The following is a 23274-nucleotide window of genomic DNA, read 5'->3' as shown; positions in this document are numbered from 1 at the left end:
CTTGTAATGTTTTGTACAATGTCCGGCTTTATTTTGCAGTTATACTTGTGTATGCACATGCACGTGCTATTGGAAATATACTTATACATGTAGAAGTATATTTGATTGCCTATCCCTTTTCTCTAATAAAAATCATACGTTTAATATACAGGTTTTAATTTTTTATTATAAAATAAAACAATACATAAACATCATACAAATTGTGTCAGAAGCATGGAAGCGCGTAGTGGTTTTTATAAATCTTCATTTGAAAATATTGATGTCACATAATTTCATATTATTTACAGCCGAGGGTTTCTCTGATAAAATAATAATTCGTTAAGAATCTATGAATCATACATGGCTAGGTAATTTTGAAGCCTTCGTGTCTCGGATAGACAATTCACAGCTTTGACTAGAGGTCATCAGTTTAAAAATATTTTCAACAGCTGTACTCCCGGTCTGACTGAATATTAACATTCATATAAAGACAATAAAACCTTTTTCATTATTTGATAAATGTTTTGATAAATCGATTATGCCTTTCCCTTCACCAAAATAGCACCAATGTTTTCGCTCATAACTGATCATGTTTTAATCGTCTCTCTTAAATTAACATAATAAAAGTAAAATTAAATATATCAATTGAAAATGTCTAAGAAGCGAGGTTGCGGAAAAGCGATGATAGAAATATATTATTAGCTAAGATTTTTAAAAATATAAACGATGACCGTAGGTTTTCTACAGATGGAAATAAAAATCAATTTTTAGTATGGTTTTAATTTCACAAGTTAACATAGTAATATATAATATATCATTTTTGCATAAATAAGCTTATCAAATTAAAAAAAAAATGCACCAACAAACTGTGGCAAAATAAAAAACTAAATATGATAACAATTTATTTCACACGTAATTAAAAAAAAAATTCAAATATTGTTTCGAATATACATCGCTATTTTCTAAATTAAATTATAAATAAATGTGTTTGTGAAAAATACTTCATAAATATTCTTTACGAATGAATAATTATTATTAGAATTTGAAAAGATTCATGATAATATATTAAAATTGAATAATCATATTATACCATTACAACACTTAAGTATGATATATATATTGTAATATATATGTATAATCTTAACTAGTTGACTAATCATCATTTTTTTTATATAATTTGTTCTCAAAAATACGCCCCAATTGTTTACGTTTACCTACGATAGATATTTCCTAGGTTTACATATTTTGTTATTTGTCATCTCGCATCTCACATAAAGTTCTTATTCTATTCTATAGTGATGTTCTCGCAATATAATAGATCAATTAAATGTAGTTCAAGTATCAAGGATAATAAGAAATAGCAATATTTAATATTATGCATTTTATCAACTATCTAATATTATACCATGGAGAAAACAAAGCCATACGTAAGTTTCTGAAACAAAAATTAGTAAATTTTCACTATAAGGCCACACGTGAAATATTTTGGGATCAATTTCCTATAATTATTAACATTTCAAATTTACAGTGTATAAAGTGTAGCGCTTAATAGAAAACCGAAATTAAAAAAATACTTAAATATTATATTTTTTTTTTGAAACATCTATATATAAATATTCTCAACATGTATAAAGGCATACCTGATTCTTTTTATATTAAATGTTAGTAATACAAATACATACTAAGTAATATAGGTTAAGGCAACTTTAGTTTTATTATTAAAATCTATTGAATATTTATTTCTGTTAGTCAAAATATAATTTCTTCCGTGACAGAGTGGTAAAATGGTAAATTATCGACAAATAGTTTTAGAATGAATCGATAGGTATTTTCAAAAATAAATTTTATCAAGATAAAATATCGAAATCGATAATATAGTTTAAGGTTACGTCTCACATTGATTTTGATATTATAAATTGATTATTAAATTATTAGTACTCCTAAAATGTATTCTATAGATAAAAAAAGATTCTACATAAATAATAATATTAGTGTTTGTAAACAACCACAGGATATGTTGAGAGTAATGTATTCCTTGACCCTTTGTCGTATTCAATATCATGAAGTCTTACAAATTACAATATGTTTTGATAGAGTAATGGTCATGGTTGATCTTATTGTTAACGCTAAAATAACCCGATTTACAGCAGGGTGCTAAGTAGGCGATCCACGACATATAGCCTTAACAATACAGAACACAAGATGAAGCGAGAATATGAAATATAACAGTCAAAAGTGAGTAGAAATTATATTATAATCCATATTCCAAAATTTGTTTTATCTTAAAGCAATTCAAAATCTTAGCTATTAAAAGCACTTCAAAATATATTGTGTACTACAGCAAATTAATATTAAATTTACAAGCGAACAGCTAATATATAATGATTTGTCTTTTTGATCGTAGTTTTAAACAATAAATAAATATAATAAATTATCAACGTCGAGTCTAAAGATCAGGAATATGTTTTAAGAATAAATTACATTCGGAATACGTATTGTAATATTCGTTTTAAGGTTCGTTCACGTATTCATGATGGCACTTTAGCTGCAAACTTTCGGGCGATTGGAAACAGAACGGTCGAGGAGGTGATAAGGTGGTGCGTCGCGTTGTTTACATGAGCTTCTGCTTGGCGCACTCGGGGCAGATGATGTCCTGAGCGTCCGTGATGAAGCCCCGTCCGACCAGCGAGGTTTTGCACTGCGCGCAGATGAAGCAGTCGTTGTGCCAGTGACGATCTTCGAATGAAATGAAACGTGTGCCACCGATTCCTGAAAAGCACAAACACACTCATCAGGAAACATATTCTTTTTTAAGCAGAGGAGAGATACTCAGATGTCTATATGGTTTGGTGTTAGACTGTTCTTTTACAGGCTGTTATAGCAGCTCTGTACATTAGTTTTATTGCTTTATTATTAATTTTGATGAAAAGACATAATATTATAAAAAAATATATATAATAATATAAATAGGTAGGTACATACTTAAAAGTTATAATATGTAATTATTTATTTGTTGTAGGTACTTTCGCCATAAAGAATTTACAATTCGCAAGCCTAAGAGCCGTTTCACACGGGACACCAGTGTGGCGCCACAAGCGTGGCGAGATTCCGCATGTACATATTATAAATGAATGCGACACTCGTGTGTCCCCGTCTGAACGCGCCCATTCAGTTTGTATAAATGCGGAATCTCGCCACACAGGTGTCCCGTGTGAAACGGCTCTAATACTACAACGTTATAAGTGTTTTTTGACAAAACAAACCTGATAGTATTCTAAGACGCCTCATTGTTATTTTTGTTTCTCCAAAAATAAACACTTAGAACCTTGTAGCTCTGCACTCGCGAAATTTTAAAACTAAGTCGGTTTTATCTGGTCAGACATTTTCAATTCATAATAATGTACGAGGATGAAAGCTTGTCTGTTAAAAATTAGTTGTGGAGGAAATAAAAAATAATAGTTATAACTTATTTTGGTGTTTAATTTTATTATAGGTAATTAATTGTTAATAATATTTAGACTTCAAGTATGGAAAGATTTACTTCAACGTCATTGTAAAAATACTACTTATATTAAATTTATTCATTTTATACACAAGTTAAAATTTTAAATACTAAAAGAGCCGATTGAGTGGAAGAAAACATAAATTTAATAAATTATTGGTCTTACCGGTGATTGGCTTGACACAAGACGTACACCTCTTGGCGAAGAGTTCTCCGAAGCACTCGGCGCAGTAGGGCTTGTCGTCACGCGACGTGAACCGCTGTCCGGCTAAAGACGTGGAGCAGTTGGTGCATGTGAAGCACTCACGATGCCATGGCTCGTTCTTGTAGGTCACGCCACCCTGGGTGATAATCTGAAAGACAAGTTAACTCGCGTTTAATAAATGATCTTTCCTCACGATAACCGCCTTAAAAGTACCACAAACCAGTATTTTGTTAGTCAACTAACTTATTTAGGTACGAACAAATTTTACGGGAGTTAAAAAAATGAGAATAGGACATTACCTATACGCTATAGATCGCGTGAATCAATTAAATCAATATTAAAAACGACATAAAGGTTTTGTAAGAAAGTTTTTTTGTTAATTATTCTATATTTGAGATATTTGTTTTGACAGCAGTTTGAGGCTATAAACAACCCAACCCCGTTATGAGGAAGGATTTAGCCGAAACAGCTGTCAATATTAATATTTAAAATACTGTAGAATTAATAAGAAAATCTAATGGACTTCTAGTATAATTTTTAATGTGACCAAACAAATCACGTAGGCTTAAAAATAGTATTAACAAAAGTTCGCGGAGGTATATTATAAGGCAGGGATGGCGAACCTATCGCAACGCGATTGTTTCATTTTGAAGAGAAAAGAAATTACTATTTTACATAATATATTTATTTAAAAAATGTTTTTTGTTTTATAAAAAAGTTTTGCAAACGGAAACGTCAAAATTCATGCATAAATGAAATGGCAGAAATGAATTTCAAGAACTCAATTGTATTTTTTAAGATATTTTAATAGGATTCTTAAAAAGTATTTATTTTAGAAAACTTTTTTTTCGCCATGAAAAACTGCTTGGCACGTCAGACAGTCGAAAAATAATTATTTTGGAAATTTTGGCACGCGTACGTAAAAAGGTTCGCTAATCCTGTTATAAGGTATGTTTTCCGAATGCTTATGTCAAAAAAATGATATATTGGTTAGTTTACATAATATAAGTATACATATAAATTTAACTAAACAAATGATCGATGTTCTTAAGAACACAAACAAATCCTTTAAAACTGTTGCAGAAAGTCACGCCACGCGACAACACAACGTTGCAACAATTGCGCAATGTTGCGTGATCATGACGTGACAATCATGCTCCGAACATTGTGTATGAGCCGGATTACGAGCCGGAAAATTAAGGTTTTACTTTATGTACTTATCATTCTGTTATTACCTTGTTGCACTTGACGCAACGGGTAGCGAACTTCTCTTCATAGCATCCAGCGCAGTAGATTTCCTGCTCCCTGGGAATGAAGCTCTTGGTGCCGATGGGAGTCTTGCACACCACGCAGCAGAAGCACTTTTCGTGCCACTGCCTCGTCTTGTACTCCATCTTCTTGGTTCCTGCAGACAAAAGAAAAACAACCAATTAGATATTAAATTTGTCACCAAGTTTGTTGTTTTTAATCATTCCAATCCATTCCAATAATGTTCTATAAAATGGCTCGAGTTTTAAATGATGATTGGAAAAAAAATGTCAGAATAATAATACAATTGAGAAGAATTCAGGTTAAATAATAATATACCAGCTTTGATTGATCGAATCGTGGAATAATTCGGATTAGATTAGCGTGAAATGACTGTACAACCTAAATAATAAAAAAACTTCAGTAAAACATTTTTTTGTGTGTAGCCTAGCTACCTACTTATTAGATTTTAATCGAAGTCAAGCTGAAAGTTTTCTCGTTAAAAATAATGTATTGATTGTGATTTCACAATTTTTTTATACTGCTAATAGTAAAGACAGCTATATTACCTACATGTTTATCGCTATTGATTGAATAGTTATCTCTATAAATGAACGGGTGCATGAAAAATATTGGTAACATGGCACGATAAAATATAAAAACATTTTTTTTAGTTTTTTCCTTTAAATTACAGTAACATTATGTCTCACGTTAACCGTGCACGTAATAATTTAACGACACGCAATTTTACTTTCAAAACTATCGGTTACTTTTTTTTAACATTGTTACTAACTATCAGAATAAATATAGTTAACATTTGAATTAATAACGTGTACAAAAAAATGTACATTATAAACAATACTTTTAATGTCAGCAAACTGACCGAACATTATCCATCCTTCAATAATTAGCGATCGTAATCATAACCAATAAAAAAATTGACGACAGTAAATGTAAACGGGAAATAGCTAATCAACAAAGAAAATTTATGCGTTACATCTAAATATATATTATACTCAGTATATTATAATATTATGTATATACCTAGTGAAATTTGTGTAGCTACATTCATTGTGAATTTTATGTGCTTAGTTTTGTTGTAGCTTTTCTGTAAAATGGCACATGGCTGCAATAAAACTTAGTTGGATACTTCCGTACCATACCGAGTTTATATTGACTAAAATGAACAGACGAATAAATTCGTAGTATTTCAACACTATAGCTTGAAAATAAAGGAGCAATGCGCTGGGTATTTTTTTGTATCGAATTCCTATTCATATTTAAGATTATTTTCAAAAAACAGTATCATACCGAAAAAAAATGTAAAGTAAGTAGGTTAATCATAGAATTCAGATAAAGAGTAAATGACGCTATGCATAAGGTAATCGATAGTATCTATTATCTTATCAACAGCGACATATATCATAAATTTAATTAATTAAAAATTTCTCATGTGAAATTATACATTATAATAATTAGCTACATGATAATAATATAAGAACATGTATGCAGATCGAAAGTGTTAAGGAAAGCCTATTATCTCGGTCAAATACCATTTGCAAATACGTGTGTGCATTTTACTAAACAAACTTTTCCAATAGAAACCAAAACACGTCACCGATACTCACATGGATAAAAACCTAAGCTTAATAATATGTGTTCCCTAAAGACAATACGTACGTATACAATTAAATAAGAGAGTTTGTATGTGGGTGTATACAATTAAATAAGAGAGTTTGTATGTGGGTGTATACAATTAAATAAGAGAGTTTGTATGTGGGTATCATTAAATAGGTACTTTTTATTAGAAACAAATACAGTTTTTCTGATAAGTAATCGTTTTTAACATTTTAAGCTTTCATATTTTTGGAATCATTTTTAGATATATTTGTAGTTATTGTAAATTTAAATAATTGAATTTAGAAATATTTCAGTTATGTTTTTATGGGAGAATTTTATTACCACACCTAAATAATACCGATAATATCTGTATAAACAATATCCTAAAATACAATTTAATTTCGGAAATAAAAAATAAACAGTACTGCGGCATTATTTAAAATCCAAAAATAAAATTTTAGGTATAAAATGAATCAATTAAAGTATTTTTCAAATTAAAATTCTGGTGCTAAAATATTTATCAGCAATAAAAACAATCAAAGCTGTGTAGTATTTCCGTCGTTTATTGCATACTTTCATATTAATAAATTATTGATTTCTCAATTTTATTATAAGAAATCTAATGAAATATTTTTAAATAATTGAAACCCTCTTTTTAAAATCGTAAATATGGGCGCAATATTAAAATTATCACTACTTTATTTATACGTTTAAAATAACAATACAATATACAAAATTAAATGTCGTAAAAAGTATGTAAATGAGGACACTCAATACATCATATAATAAGTGAACAGATCTGAGAAATTTACAAAGTTGAGGATGTGGTTAGATGGGTGAAACTAGTATTAAATATCGTTATGGATGGAAGATCCGATCCGCTGCAAATGCAAGCTTCTAAAAAGATAGAAGGATTACTGGGATTCAAGTTTGCTATATCTGAATAAAACTGACCAAACACCGTAGATAAGTAATCGTACAATGTTGATCCAATGAATGAAAAATATTAAAGCTCAAACGATCAAAGTTAATTAAATCAGATTCAACAGCTCTCTAGATAAGCCACTGTAATTTTTTTCGGTAAAATGCGCCCACTGCAATATTATTTAAAATTTCGTTGGTGACTAATTTATAAAAGAAATTCCGATTTAAAATATTTAATTAGAAAATGTAAATTATTTTAACAGCGGTATTTTTATAATAGTCGATCTAAATCATTAATCGGCAGCTATTTGAGGTCGGCCAGTGAGCACTATCGGTCACATCTATACATTTATTTATAATTTAATTTAATATGGCCAGTGGCTTGCCCGGTCAGCAAAATATTAGCATATTTTTTTATATAAGTCGAAGTGATATTTTTGTTTATATTTATAACTATAGAATATTTATTATACAAATTGTGAACATGTACCGCTGAAACACTATTGATAGACATACACTTTAAATAACTCTATTATTTAGAGTTATTTTATGAATTTTGATAAAATACATAGGTACTGGATTGTGCATAATAAGTTAGCAGACATCCGCGGTTTTTGGTCAAATCATTATAAGAGCTCTTTAATTTTATGATTCTAAAGTATTGAAATAATGGTAGTTAATAACGAGGTTACGATTTACAGAACAAAAATAAAGTTCCTCAAATGAAAATATCAGATTTGCACTATCTAAAATTGACTGAAGACCACAGTTATAATAAAACATACTTAATATTGTGATGAGATTTTTACACTAGTTTTCTAACGGTATAATATTTTCTCAAATCAAGACTAGTAGTAAAATATGCTCTACTAATTAATTCCAGTATAATGGGCAATGTAATATACTTATAATATTTATGTATTTGCAGGGGCGGTTCTACCTTAAGGGTTCGTAGGGACCATCCCCACATCGTTATCATGTCAAAAATACTAGTCCGATATGTTTATCAATGTCATAATATACACATACTTACCAAATTACACGATTAAAAATGAACTATTTAATTTATTTTATCCATATAAACCCGTCGCAATTTTACATATATATTTATTATTATAATACAAATAAATCAAGCAATGATTGTAAATTATGTAATATTATAATGATGATTGCGTGGTATTAAAATAATTAATTAAATTAAATACACCGGGGTCACTCAGTCCCATCCTGTCGCCGCGGTACAAATCTTGTTCTACAAAGGATGTGAACGCATTAGTGTTAGTATAAGCATACTGGGGAGCGAATCAAATGACCCATAGGTGAGTAAAAACGCTCCATATATGTCGTTGTTCAAAACTGGTAATGGTAAGTCTATTATAATTATAATTTTTAATTTAATTAAGTTAATATTTTTAAGCACGGTTTTTAGATATGATTAAGTAAGGACTCAGATAATCATATTATTATAAGTAGCTTGGTACATAATGTATAATATTATGATAAAGTATGTAGGTATGTATATTAATTAATGGCTAAACCCCACTACCTAGAAAGTCGTCGAGCCGCCACTGTGTATTTGAGATTTCTTTTATTGAAAATACGTAATTTTGATAAACATATTGAGAAATTAAATTTAAATAATAATATAGAAGATTTAAGTTTAAAAAATTGGTGACCGTTTCTTGACGGAATTTGAAATATGTACTTACACCAAAAAATAATAGCGCAGTTATTTGCAAAAATTAAAGTAGGATCGGTTTAATAGATAAGGGCCATCAATCGAAAAGCTGAAAGACGTGAGTTTGAATTCTACTTAGCCTATAAAAATAGGATTTTCTTATTTTACATTATTATAAGTATACATGTATGAGTTTTCTTTTCAGAATTATGGTTTCGATAATTAAATCATTATATTATTCATCACATTATTTGAAGAATATTTTCCCGTTTCACAAGTTAGCGTAGTTTCCCAAAGTGTATTTTCTTAAATACAATTTACGTCACTAAGCAGGCATCTAAATAAGGCTTTCATAGGCGTCATTATGCTCTTAGAATTAAATTAAGTTATAAGATAAAGCAATAAAAATAATGTGGGCAATCTGTGAGAGGCATTCCGAGAAGCAAGCATCGATACAGATAGGACAATGTGGGTCAAGTTTATCGAATAAATGAATTCGTTCGACTTATATTGGATTTTGCATATCATCAAGGATATCGACTTTTTGACACACTAACTTTTTTGATATATAGGTGCCGAAAAGTCTGGCGTGATCTGAACTCAGAGTATATGTTCATAGGTTGACACGTCCAGTACATTAAAAACCAAAGATAATATATATTATTATATTATTTTTTTATACTTATACTATATTATATACGAGTATAACACATTAATAAGTGACCTATAAAACGGTGACGATTTTTATTGTACTTTGCCATTTTTAATTCAATTGCATGAATTAATCAGTTCAATCGACAGGTTCAGAGTCTAATAATGCCAAAAAATATGAGTGTCTGTCTCCAGGGTTTAGAGACATTTGAACCCTGGAAATCCTCTGCTTTAAAGACGGTGTCTAAGATCGGACTCGTCACTTGACTGTTAAAACAGGTGAGTACCGTTGTAGTAAATACATGAGACAGTGAATAAGCATATAAATCCAAAAAGCTAATGCATTCACTGTTTTGGGTACTCTTGAGGTATCCAGAGGACTGGACTAGATATTTTATATACTAGAGGAAACCTAGGATATGAAAAGTTTTATAAATATCAGACTACATATTATGTACATATTTAATTTATTAATTTTACACCTTTTCTCATTGTTATTTATTTTTAATCTTTTATTGTTGTTATTATGTATCTATAGATTAATTCCCCACGTAATTCTCTAAGAAATCAACGATTTTAATAATATTTACCACACCTTTATTGCATGAATTACGAACATTTGTATGATAATTTATATAATAACATAATATAGGGGCTTGTTATTGTTTGTATCCTAAGTAGTATCTACACATGTTAAATCTACGTCTTAAAAGTAACCCACATTGCAAGATTAGTGAACACTAATCAAGTTTTTACTTATACACAACGAAGATTTTGAACACATTTAATGTGTAATCGGTATTGTTCACAGAACAGATAATAAATAGAATTCCGATAGGCTATATTCAATACGCTACATTTTTATGCAGAGTTTTGAATGTGTGAGTGTCCTACGAAAATAAAACACGCATTAGGTATGCACGTCCAACAGTGTGTAATACACCAATATTAAATGAGCGTCAATGCATAAACTGAGAGCAGTTGTCAGTCAGTATTCGACGTATGACGAATTCTTGACACGTTTTAAGTTATCCCGGATTTTCCTCACTCGAGGTCGGTTACCTGCTACTCTTTACCCGTTAGGTATTTCAGTTCCCATTGTTTCTGAGTTCCCTGGTATTGTCGCTGTCATGGCGCCTATATATAAGCCCTCTCAGACGTTCCGATTTCATTGGGTAGTTCGGCCAATTTTCGAATATATGGTAGTAAGTATTATAATTTATAAACTGAATAATTCTTCAACGAATGGATGCGCTTGTTGTTCGATTCAACTATCATACAAATTACCAAGAAAGTAATGATGTTTTATTATACTCAATTATATAGACATAATATTTTCATTTACAATAATAATGTATTATTTATGATGTTGTTACACTTACTACTTATTATCATATTAAAATAATACAATTTCCACAAAGGAAACGCACATCATGAGTGATTTTTAATGCCGGAGCATACATTTGTATAAAATATGCGTGCATGCGAATTTGGCACGCAACGTTTTTTGCTCACGTGTAAGTAATATTATTACACAAGTTCGGAAAGCTCGCGTGTCTGTACAGACTACATTTCGGTGTTCGCGAAAAGAGGAAAATGCTTTCAGCCGCTCTGGTGGCGATTCGTTCGGTTGGATTTATGGCGCGGTGCTCCGAAGGAAAATCATTTTTCGTTAAATGTGCCATTGTGGAATAGAGAACCACGACAGGAATGCGATCACCGTAAATGTCTTATACTATAAAATAACGTTTTCAAATATTTACGATGCTTTCGCTTTCGAAGTCTTTTTTATTACCTACCGTTAGAAATTTTGATAACAATAATTTACAGCACTAAATAACAAATAAAAAGGCATACAAATTAACATATTTCTAAATTGGTTTCAGTAAATGACTTAATGTGTTTTAACGTCGGTAACGATGGCCGCGCGGCTTAAGCGTCGGTCTATTTATAGCGTCGTGGGTCTCAGGTTCGAATCCAGGGTATGGGAAGTAGACATATTGTTTTTCAATTTGTGATGAGTCAGAGTATGGACCTAATAGGTTGAGCAAGTGGCTGACATCCATTTCTCGTAAAAACAAAATCTGTTAATACAAACCTCCACTCTGTGGAGGCCCATATAATCTTATTAGGATCGGCCATGGTCGGAGAAAAAACTTCAAGTGTAAAACTATACATATTTAAATCCTATGCGAATGAAATTTTAAGTATGAGTGTAGTTGAAATTACATAAACATTAAGAGTCCCTATAATAAGTATTCAGAGAGTTATGCAGCTTTTTGCCATGTAGTCCAGAAAAAACAACAATTTGTAAATGCTCAACCGTCAGCGGAACCATTAAGGATCGACGCAAACGGAATAATGCACATGGCGACGCAAAATCGTCAATTTCAATATCTTTAGCCGGACGGCGGAATCCAGAGATCGCTAGAGAGAAATAACTAAGAAATTAAAAAAGAGTTAAGATCCCCAACAGTGAGGGACACAAAACAGAAGAAACAGAGATTTTCCATCCCGAATCTCGAGAATTGAAATTTTTAACATTTCGGGAAATCCCGGATGTCGAGAATCTTTTCTCGGGATTCGGGATTTATTTATTATCAAATATTAATTGAAAAAACGATTTTATATATGAAAAAAGTGGACAGAAAACACAAAACGTTCAAGGACTGATCGGGGCATTTGACACAATTAAGCCAACGTCGACTCAAAATGAGCGCATTTTTTGCAACATCGGGGAATTTTGTGTCTCAAAAGCGTACGCGATTGTCAGACGCAGCATTTGACAGTCTTATGAAATTCTATTTTAAGTAATGTTTTGAATTATTTTTGTTTTCCTACTTCTATTTTATTTGTCTTCTTACATAAATAAAAAAAACATATTTTTTTGTAATTTGTCAGATTTTGTCAGATTTTTACAGGTTTTTTTTTTTAAATTTTTCGACTTCTCGAGAATTCTTTCCTGGAAATCCCGAATCTCTTGATTGGGATTTTCTCGGGAAATACCCAACTCTAAATATACCTAAAGATATAAATTAATGAGAAAACATATTTCATTATAAAGTATATGAGTAGGTACCTACATATGTTTCCTCAATCACTCCAAATCAAGTGTGGGTTGCAATCGAAGGGCAACATCTCGTTAAGTCCCTATTCTTGAGACAATAAATAATTACGAAAGGGAAAAAATAAGTTAGCATACTTCACAGAAATATATTAATATTTGCATACAGAATTTCCATCCAACCTTCGTGGAACAAGGTCATCCATCATTACTGAAATAATTTATTCATAATTTTTGGTGGGTGTGTGATATTAACATATTAATAATGCTTTATGCAGGTTAAATGAAATAGGTGAATTTGCGCAACACGTGTTTACGCATATGACGAAACTACTTGCAATAATATTATGTATCGGTGTAATTTATCTGCAAAATAGAGTATTTTTAATAAGCCATGATGAATTAATGTTCAAATATTACTCTGTTACCAATGTTAGGTAATGTTACAGCTTTGCACAGATGGAAATACTAAATAGGTAAATACAAGTGACATATTGCATAATGGAATCTAGTCCGAAGAGCGGAGGTTAGAGTAAATATTTGAGAGATTCGTAGTTAAATTGATTGATGAAATAGTAGCAATAGCTTAACGTAAAAGAAAAATCGGTGCGTGTACTTATGTACGTGCTTTAGAAGTTATACTTCTTTGGCATAACAAAACAAAATAATCGTACACCGCGTTTGTCAAAATTCACACTAACCAAAAATATTCAAACATTTAGAAAATAGTTTTCACATAAAATAAATAATCCCAAACAAAAATAACGTACCTATCACACTTAAAAATATAAGTAAGCTTAGTTTTCAGCGAATCACATAGAAAAAGGAGTACGTCATACAATTCACAAAACGAAACAATATTTTTCTCCAAGCAAAATAATCCATACTCCTTAGTCTATGGTCACTATGGTCGGCTCGAGACGTCATGTTTCAGATCTGTCAAATAAAGTATGATATTAGATAGAATTGACGTTTTAATAGCCCCATATCAATAAAAACTAGAATAACTAAGGGCCGCTTATTGGAGTGCCGCTGGCTTATTTCTATACACTTTAACTTATATCACTAAGAAATATATAATTATTATTTCTCGTTGTTTTTATTTTATTTTGGCCAACAATAATATATTCTACAATTATTCTACTATCATAACTGCGTTTGTGTACAGCTGACTGATTCGCAGCTAACTTCATACTGTCAATTACTTTCGTAACGGCTCTCAATTATTTCATTCTCTACCAAACCCCTCAAAAGAAGTATAACTTCAAAAACTTTAATTACAAAAAAAATCGGGTCGTGTTCTTAAAATTGCTTTGTCACCCCACGGCAGTAGTACGAGCAAGAAGTTAGCGTGGGCGTCGGTAAGATGACCTATTATTAGGCGTCGATTATCGGAACACAGAGTGATTAATAGACGCGCGTGTAGTTCAACGAGGTTCAATGCAATCACGGTTATGTATTGTTTTATATTAATTTACATGCAAATCGCACATACGGTGCTAATTTTAGGTATAAAGTTACACATAGGCACGGCCATAAATCATTTCTATAGATACTCGTAGTTTAGACAGCAGAAGATTAAGTAGGGTAATTTATTGCTTTTATTATATTTTACTGATGAAGATATCGCATACAAGAAGGCAGGATTCGATTGTAGTAAAGTAAATAGTTGCTTGTCTTATATTAATACTAATACCATTTTTTTAATTATAATATACTAATTTTCCCAAGGGAAAACAAAATAAAATGTCTGTAAAAATATTGGTCAACGTAAGAATAATTTAATTTAATTTGTAGTTAAATTCGAAAGTGAAAGGAGGCGTTAAAGCCAGACAGCGTGGGGTGACAACAACGTAACGGCTTACATTTAATGGCATATCTTATCCATAATAATAAGGTTTCGTTTTCAAGCGATAATTTATTCAATTCATCATACAGCTTTTTCGTAATGTAAAAATACTATTTATTATAATACCCCACAGTCTAAATAAGGAATATAGTTTTGAAATCTCGGGTTAAATCATCTTGAATTAACTCATATTGATATCTTTTAGTTAAATTAATTATTAGAATCACATTTTTAGATACCTAAAGTTAAATAATCTATTGAAAATGCATAGCTTAGTCATCATATTAGAAAAATGCAATCCTTTAAATTAAGCTTCGGACTCAGTATGTAACTAAATTTTCAAGCACTCGCGGGATTGCGATAGAAACTGAGTTCGAACCCCGCTCGATTCGTATATTTTCCTGGTACAATACTGATTACATTCAAGATAAAAAAGAATTAAATTATTATAATAATACAACAGCTGTTACAATTAATTTACAATTATTGTGTAATTTTAAAGGTAAGGTTTGTATGATAGTTTTGTCATATTTTTGCGATAAATAATAATCCCCTGACACATTAGTTCATAAAAACCTATTAAATGATCATAATTTTCCAACATTTGATGTCATCTAACCTCTTCTTAATAAATACACAGCCATAGCTGTATTCATTAGCCTGCGGTCACATCACTTCGCAATGAAACATGAACCATCTGTTAGCCGTTAGACCATAAAATAGTACTAATGTATACGAGAAAAATATAATATATGTTAGCTAAGTGCTTGCAATATAACTATTGATAATCAAGTGACCAAGGAAAATTATTGATGTACGATTTCCACGTACATCTTAAATGAAAACAGTCCTGCAACATGTTTAAATGGATACATTGATTTTTCTTATGGATAACAATGTTAACTTTTAGAAGTTTTCTTATTTGCTTACTGATGTTAATATTAAAGTGAAGAGTTATGAGGTTTTATATAAAAAATATGAATTGAATTTATATCTAAGTACCTAGTTAGTATAAGTATTATATATTTATTCAATTTATAAGTCAAAATTATTGATAAAACTACACATAGAGGTCAAACGTGGCGTAAAGTAATGAATAATGATCCTAATAAATAACGTGATTTTTCGCGGTATATTATTGATAAACATTGAGACAGGTTCTGATAAATAAAGATACTATCATAATGAATGATGTTTAAATCAGACATCGAAATGAAGAGATAAATCGAAATAATCAATGTTGTATTAATCTAAAACGGGTTCATTTTAAAACATAGTTATGTTTTTGTAGGTACTTTTTATACACCATTTAAGACACAAATAACAGAGTAAAAAACATATAGATCTAATTGAAAACCCGTGTCTATCCGTATTGATGACACGGCTCATAACCTATATTTACGAAATATTAATTTTACAAATTTCGCGTTAGTGCTGCTGTAAGCTATAACATTTAATAAAGCCATCATTAAAACGATCTTTTTCAAACGTTTGTTTGAATTTTACGACAGAAGCACCAATTCGAATATTTTGACACTTTCTTTCAAATGTTAAAATATTGAATTTTTCTAGGTTTCTAACTTCTTGCCTATCATATATGATTACAATATGAAGTAGGTATTACACATAAATAAAGAGGTTTAAGGGGGCACATGCTCGTCGAAGGTCAAAATTGAGTTTTTATTGTATTTTCAAACCATGATCCTGGACACTCCTTAAACGTTGTAGATAATCTATTTATATAATTTTGAAGCCTTATTATCCTTTATAGTTATTTTAAACATTTGATGACTGCATAAAGTATTTTTGTTACATAAAATAGTATTCTTTTAAACCTCTCGCTCTAATGTTTTAGAATATAGTCATATTTCGGTACATAACTGTGCAGTGGTGTTAAGATTTTTTACATTTATTAATTTTTAAACGCATTTATAAAACCATTAGTATAATTTATTACGAGATAATTTTTGTAAAATATTCACGATAAAAAATTATATTGATAATCTCTGTGATCCGAAATTTGACAAGAATTAGGCATTTTATTATTCAAAAAATCGGCAAGATTAACACATTTGAAGATAATTATAAAGATACTAATTATAAGTTATGTTTTTGACCATTCAAGTGTGATAAACATCCTATGAATAATGATTGCTTTATAATAAATATTGACCTAAGAATAAGGTAGTGTTTTTTTGAAATACGCCATTTCTTTTGTCATTCCCCAGTGGTTAAGCTACAACATACGGCCGTAGCCATAAATTGACAAACTATAATTAAAGTAGGGAGTAAAATTATGTTGAAGCGCGTGTTTGAACATGTACCTAACCGTTTTTTTTTTTTTTTAAACGGTACATGTTCAAACACGCGCGTTAATATCATTTTACTCCCTACTTTAATTATAGTTTGTCAATTTATGGCTACGGCCGTATGTTGTAGCTTAACCACTGGGGAATGACAAAAGAAATGGCGTATTTCAAAAAAAGACTACCTTATTCTTAGGTCAATAATTATTATATAGCAATCATTATTCATAAGATGTTAATCTTTAAAATAACTATAAAGGATAATAAGGCTTCAAAATTATATAAATAGATTATCTACAACGTTTAAGGAGTGTCCAGGATCATGGTTTGAAAATACAATAAAAACTCAATTTTGACCTACGACGAGCACGTGGGCCGTTAACATATTATATGGTAAAGGGAGTTGTGGGATCGGTAGTAGTGGACGCATTTCTTCGATCTTTTGTAATTGTTCATCTAAATAACCAGTAGTAGTTAATAATAATAACAATAACACACCGAAATACACCTCAGGGTATAACCATTAAACTAGCTACAGATTAACATGTGATATGAAATTACTGCCAATTTAATTATTGGCATTATGCTAAGTCTTCATAATATATAAAAAGCTTTCAAATCTTTGGTTACACATGTAACATTAATTTGTATGAAAGAATATTAATAAAAGAATGAATTGCACAAACGTGGAATTGATATCCAATAATGAGTTTAAGTATTTTGGTGTCTCTCTCTCTAATATTATATATTTAAAAAAATATATGATTCGTTATTATAGTTTACAAAACGAGCAGCAGATAATAAAATTATATTAATGAAAATGTATTACCTACCGTGATTATCGAACTGGGTCAATGTAACAAAAATATCAATTATTAATAAGCGGTAGCAATAGCAATGCTCTCATAAGAGTGAAAAACGTATGGCTACTATTCACCATAAAACATGTAACTATATCGATACATTATTTATGGATTTTTTACAAGTCAATTCCGCTTGCTTCAATCAATATACTATTAATTAATAGCGGTAAAGAATAATTATTTCTCAATGACTATTTTTTTTTAATTCATTCATCCTTACTATATATTATTAACCAATAACAATATTGCGAATTAATTAAGTAGGTAGTGAAATTACAACGCGATAAATTAGAGAGATAATTAAATACTGTGAAAATATTGGGGTTGTAATCGTAATTAATATTTGTATGAATATAACTAGCGCCGGACTTTGGTTAAATATGAAAGATGAGTTTATTTCGAGCCGGAACGAATTACTTAGTACTTTTATGCTTTTCGTTTACTTCGGTCTAATATGCAGTCTCTGCCACTGAAATTGCAATTTCATAAATACGATATCCAATAAACTAGAAGTTCAAAAAAATTGTTAATTGTTTATAAACATAATATGCCGGAATTTACTCGCTAGTATTTATAAAAAGAAGCATTTAACAAAAAAATGGCGTTGCAAATATTTGGTTTCACAATCCCATCATAGTACTTAACCTAACTGCATTTTTAACAAGTCCATACATTTTTATTATAGAAAGGATTTAGTCGCTGGTTTTGTAATGTGTAAGTACTATGTTACTTGTATGTTATTCAGGCTACAATAATGCGTGTTAAAAAAACTCATATATGACGATGATACATTTACGATGGATATTAATGTACCTATTAATTGAAAAATAAAAGATGTTTGTTTGAAATTTAATATTTTTTTTAATGAAGTCATTTTTATAATATAGTTTTAGGTTGTTTTTTTTTTAATATTATAAGCTATACGATACGTCAAGATAATAATGAGAGAGGAATGGGAAGACCTTCATTGATCTGAACACTGATTGAAAAGATAAGCTAACATGCACAATATCACAGTTGATTTAAGCAGTGGTCCATGACTAAACAATTCGTGATTTCCTATTTACAACGATTCCTTTTACGGTAGCTAAAAAGAGGCTGGATACGAAGTAAGTACCAGTCATCATTTGCAGCGCCTGCTGATGATACTTATTTTCGTGCTTGACCCTGTCATGGATAAAAAATATACCCAAACAATCGTGCTGGAGAGATATCACGCTGGTGTCTGCAATACCTGAGGCAGGTGTATTAAACGAGGATGCAGAATTTTAATATTCATTAAATACATTGAATATCTATGTACAAATAAGACACCTACTTGATAAATAATGATAACTATAAAAATCTTAAATATTCATTGATTATTGAGTCGAATTTATAATATAGGGTCGCAAACTGTGGTATGAGCGATGTCATTGAGTTAAAACCTTAAATTAAAACAGGACGCATAGTTATATGAAGGTTATGCCTCCAAGCTCTGTCAGCTTGGCCTAATAGAATTGCAGGATGCCGATCACATTCTCTGGGAGGGTCCCCATATGTCGGTTGAAAGGGAAGAGCTTCTCAAGTCGGTTCGATTCGCAGTTGGACCGGTCGGCCATTGCGACTTGGTATCTACGAGAGAAATTTTCTCAGCTTTTAAAAAGTTTGCGGCATTTTACGGCGAGCGAGAAGGTCTTTTCTCATAGAGAATTGACCGTAATACATTATATCGAAGTAGGGGTGACGCACACTCTAGTGCACGCCAACCAAGGTCTTGGGAAATTGCTCCTGGGACACTTTCGGCACAAATTTGAAGAGTGCCTAACGTTCGTTACGTCACGGTATACGCCTGCATAACGGATGTGGAGACGTAGCGGGTGGTGGAGGGAACAGTAAGTTAGAAGAATACATTGACAAATCTAGCCATCCAGTGGTAAATATGAGGTAGAAACATCAGAAAGATAGCGCCAAAGGCAGTTGGATCGACAAGATAGTAAAGTTAAGCTTTGCATAAGTACATTTCAAATAGTGAGGCGAATTAGCTTGGAGAGATTTTCGTACTGCAGTAGTTTAACAAAAAAAGTAACAAAATTGTTCATTCAAATAACTTGATACAGAATAAACGGTAAAAGAGAAAACATATATTAATGCGAAGTGAATTTAAATAATTACAAGATAAAAAGAACTTTTTATATACGACGTTTTTAAATTTTCTGTTGAATTATTATGCTCAATATGCCAAACTTGTACTTGATATAAAGTAAATAAAAAACAAACAAACAAACAAACAAACAAATATAGAATACTGAAATGTCATTTTGACATTTCATTTTGATTTCCATAGTAACGCACGTATATATTATTAATGTAGTTGCTAGGACCACCCCTTTAGCAACCAATAATAGTCTTTTAATTTTTAGGGATTTTTTTGAAATAAATTTCCATAAAAAACAGAAATAACTAAAAATGAATTCAATTCTGCTTAAAATGGCTAAAAGTATAAAAAGAATGCATTATCTTCGTGTCCTGATATATTCTAAAAGTTTCAAATGTCTAGGTCAAGTTCAAGTTAGTTAAAAATCGATTGCAATATTTGTACTGGATAAACAAGAATATGAGACAAGAAAAACGTGGTAATAACCAGAGTTTCATGAATTATTATCGTATGCCAGTGAGATTATTGATAATAACTTACCTCTACGTAATTTCTAGGATTCTTATGTACTGAAATCTTGTCATAAAGTGCATATTATTGTAGATAAATATTTTATTGCACAATTATGACGATAATCTCATATCTACAATCGATAATATGAATAAATAGCACGTGATGTATATTTGTATAGACTTCTCTTAAAAATAATTAATTATATTTTCTCATTCGATTACCTACGTCAAAACCTATATGGCAGATAATTATAACTGATGCATCGATTAATTTATTATGTATTGCATCACATTAAAATATTGATATTGATATAATCACTTTTGTGAAAGGTGAAAGAATCAATCAAAATATAAAACGGTGGTGTTGTTGAAAAAAAATACTGTAAATAAAATTAATGTTCCACTGCAATATCACTGAGATGTACATTTGCCTAATTATATTAATAATATGCGACTCGATGTATAAATAAACGAGCAATCAATAAGAGTTTTGGTATCTGAAAAAGATGTTTGACAGGCAACGTTGTATTATTTGATACATCTGCTTCGACGAGAATTTCCCACTCAGAGTGATGTCATCTCATAACCTCAGGACCAGGTACATGTTTGCAAGAGCTCAATACGAAATCTAATAGATTTGGAGCCGACGAGATTGGCTGACCGATAAAAACCTTAATTCACTATTTTTGTTATTTCGATATTGCACGCAAAAAAAAAACGAAGCTGATACAAGTCGTATTCACTTAAAATATCTATTACATCACTAATTACATCACTAATTTTCCTTTTTTGTTACTGGCAATTTGCACGTCGATTAATTTTATTACTTCAAGTCACTCCATAGAAGGGGTACAGTAAGCAAGTACATACTTACAAGCAATAATAGGTACACAGTCGTAAAAATTAATTCGATCAATGTACAATTAAAATTAAGAGAAATAATCATAATATACTCGTACTTAATAGTATTTTTATCGTCTCGAAACACGTATCAGAAAATAATGCAATGTATAAGATAATATATTAAGATTATGTACGACTATGATAAGATTATGAAAAGATTTTTACAGAAATTGTATTAAGATAAGATTTTCAAAAAAATTATGAATTCAGTGAGCAATTATTATTATTATTAGTATTAAAGGTAAATGGCTAGGTACATTTAAAAAAATAAAATTGATAATCATATTTAAAAAATATATTGACTTCAGTCAATAAGAGAATCTATAACATTCGCAAATATACCATTATAGTGTTTGTTGTTCATTTGAAATAAATCGAAATGCTCTGAAACGTAAGTGAATTATTTTTTTCTCAGATTGAAGAAAATACAACGAAATTGTTTTCGTTGGAGAAATAATATAGTATTACTGCCAATCATATCGGGGTAAAGGGCAAAACCATTTATCTGTAGTACAAATGTGTTAAGCTATATATAGAAGAAAACGCGTGGTAATATCTGATGTAACAACAATGTAACACTCCTTATATACAACAATGAATGTTTCCGTAATACTAAATCTTTATGTTTCTCCCAAAGCGAATATTGTAAAAATATGCTAAAATGTGTACCTACGTATGTAGGTAGGTATATTGTATGTTCAGATATCATAATATTTTCATTATCGTATCATCAAAACATGTGTAATAAAAATCAGCAAATTTCACTAATATGGGTTACATGTTAATATTATGTAGTAGATAAGTATAGATTCGCTAAGTAAAATGTTATTACATAGTAGATTAACAATAATTATGGATTATATGCGCTGTTACGTCATAATCTTTTAAAAAAAATACCACGGTACCTACTATAAATTGAGTAATAATAATCATTGATAAAAATTATAATTTCTGACAGGTTTGTTAAGTTTTCCGTAAGAAGGTAGAATCACGTAGAATCTAAATTTGCCGAAACCATCGATGTCGCCAAGACCGATGAAAAATTTGGATTGAAATAATTTATAAATATAATAATCAATACGTAGTCGTTATTATATATATTATAATTAAATTCTATGCAATATTTTACTGGGTACTGTTTACTTTAATTAACTATTAGGTAAGTACAATACTATTCTATAACTTTGGTAACCAATGATAACCAAAGCATATTTCATTAAAATAATGACTTAGAGCTAATAACCATTAAATTTAGCTCGATAATAGTAATTTCTTTCAAATGAAACTTTAATTATCATAAACGTTACGCTGTTGAACATTTCCCTTGATTTTCAACGGATTTAATAAAAGTATTGATTTTCGATAAGAAAATACAGAGACGTAATTTAATAATATTTTTTGGTATACCATAGAATAAAATTGTCATTGCAAAAATAAATGAAATAATATGGTTTGTTGAGACGATAAATTATAGATAAGTACCTATGTATTTTATGAGCGAGATGACATAGCTAATATAAAAAAAACCTTTTAGCGAAACAGTGCCTAGTTAAAAACTCATTTTAAAATGATTAATCGTAAGAGATATTCTCGGACTGATGTCATAAATAAATTATTTAACGAGGTAAGTTAACTTCATTTGCCATTTGTTTAATGGAACTATTGCCATACTACCTTTCAATTATTATTTAGTTTGAATTCTTGGAAAAACTGACTAATTTAATTTATTATACTACCGTAGTAAATTAACTATCAATCATGGTTTTACAAAGATTTTTTTTTAAATAAGGCTCGCCTGTATGATGCTAATGATATTGACCGGCCATGCAACAA

General features: G+C 30.2%; 1 protein-coding gene across 2 annotated transcripts in view; it reads right to left on the bottom strand.

Annotated features, from left to right (window-relative positions):
• Positions 1-139: 139 nt before the first annotated feature.
• The window catches only part of LOC147068592 (four and a half LIM domains protein 2-like), a 240118-nt gene continuing 216983 nt past the window's right edge, over positions 140-23274 (bottom strand). For both annotated transcript variants that reach the window (XM_085952072.1, XM_085952073.1), the window contains 3 exons: positions 4922-5091; positions 3648-3834; positions 140-2748 (listed from right to left, as the gene is read on the bottom strand). In XM_085952072.1, coding sequence (XP_085808198.1) covers positions 2591-2748; positions 3648-3834; positions 4922-5091 — 515 coding nt within the window. In that variant the 3' untranslated portion in view covers positions 140-2590. The remainder of the gene's footprint in view (positions 2749-3647; positions 3835-4921; positions 5092-23274) is intronic.

Source organism: Rhyacophila brunnea, unplaced genomic scaffold, assembly GCF_057557595.1.
Source record: "Rhyacophila brunnea isolate RB1 unplaced genomic scaffold, BYU_Rbru_1.0 scaffold_3, whole genome shotgun sequence".
NCBI classification, from domain to species: domain Eukaryota; kingdom Metazoa; phylum Arthropoda; class Insecta; order Trichoptera; family Rhyacophilidae; genus Rhyacophila; species Rhyacophila brunnea.
The sequence above is the reverse complement of the archived record's forward strand: the minus strand, read 5'-3'. Positions and strand labels throughout refer to the sequence as shown.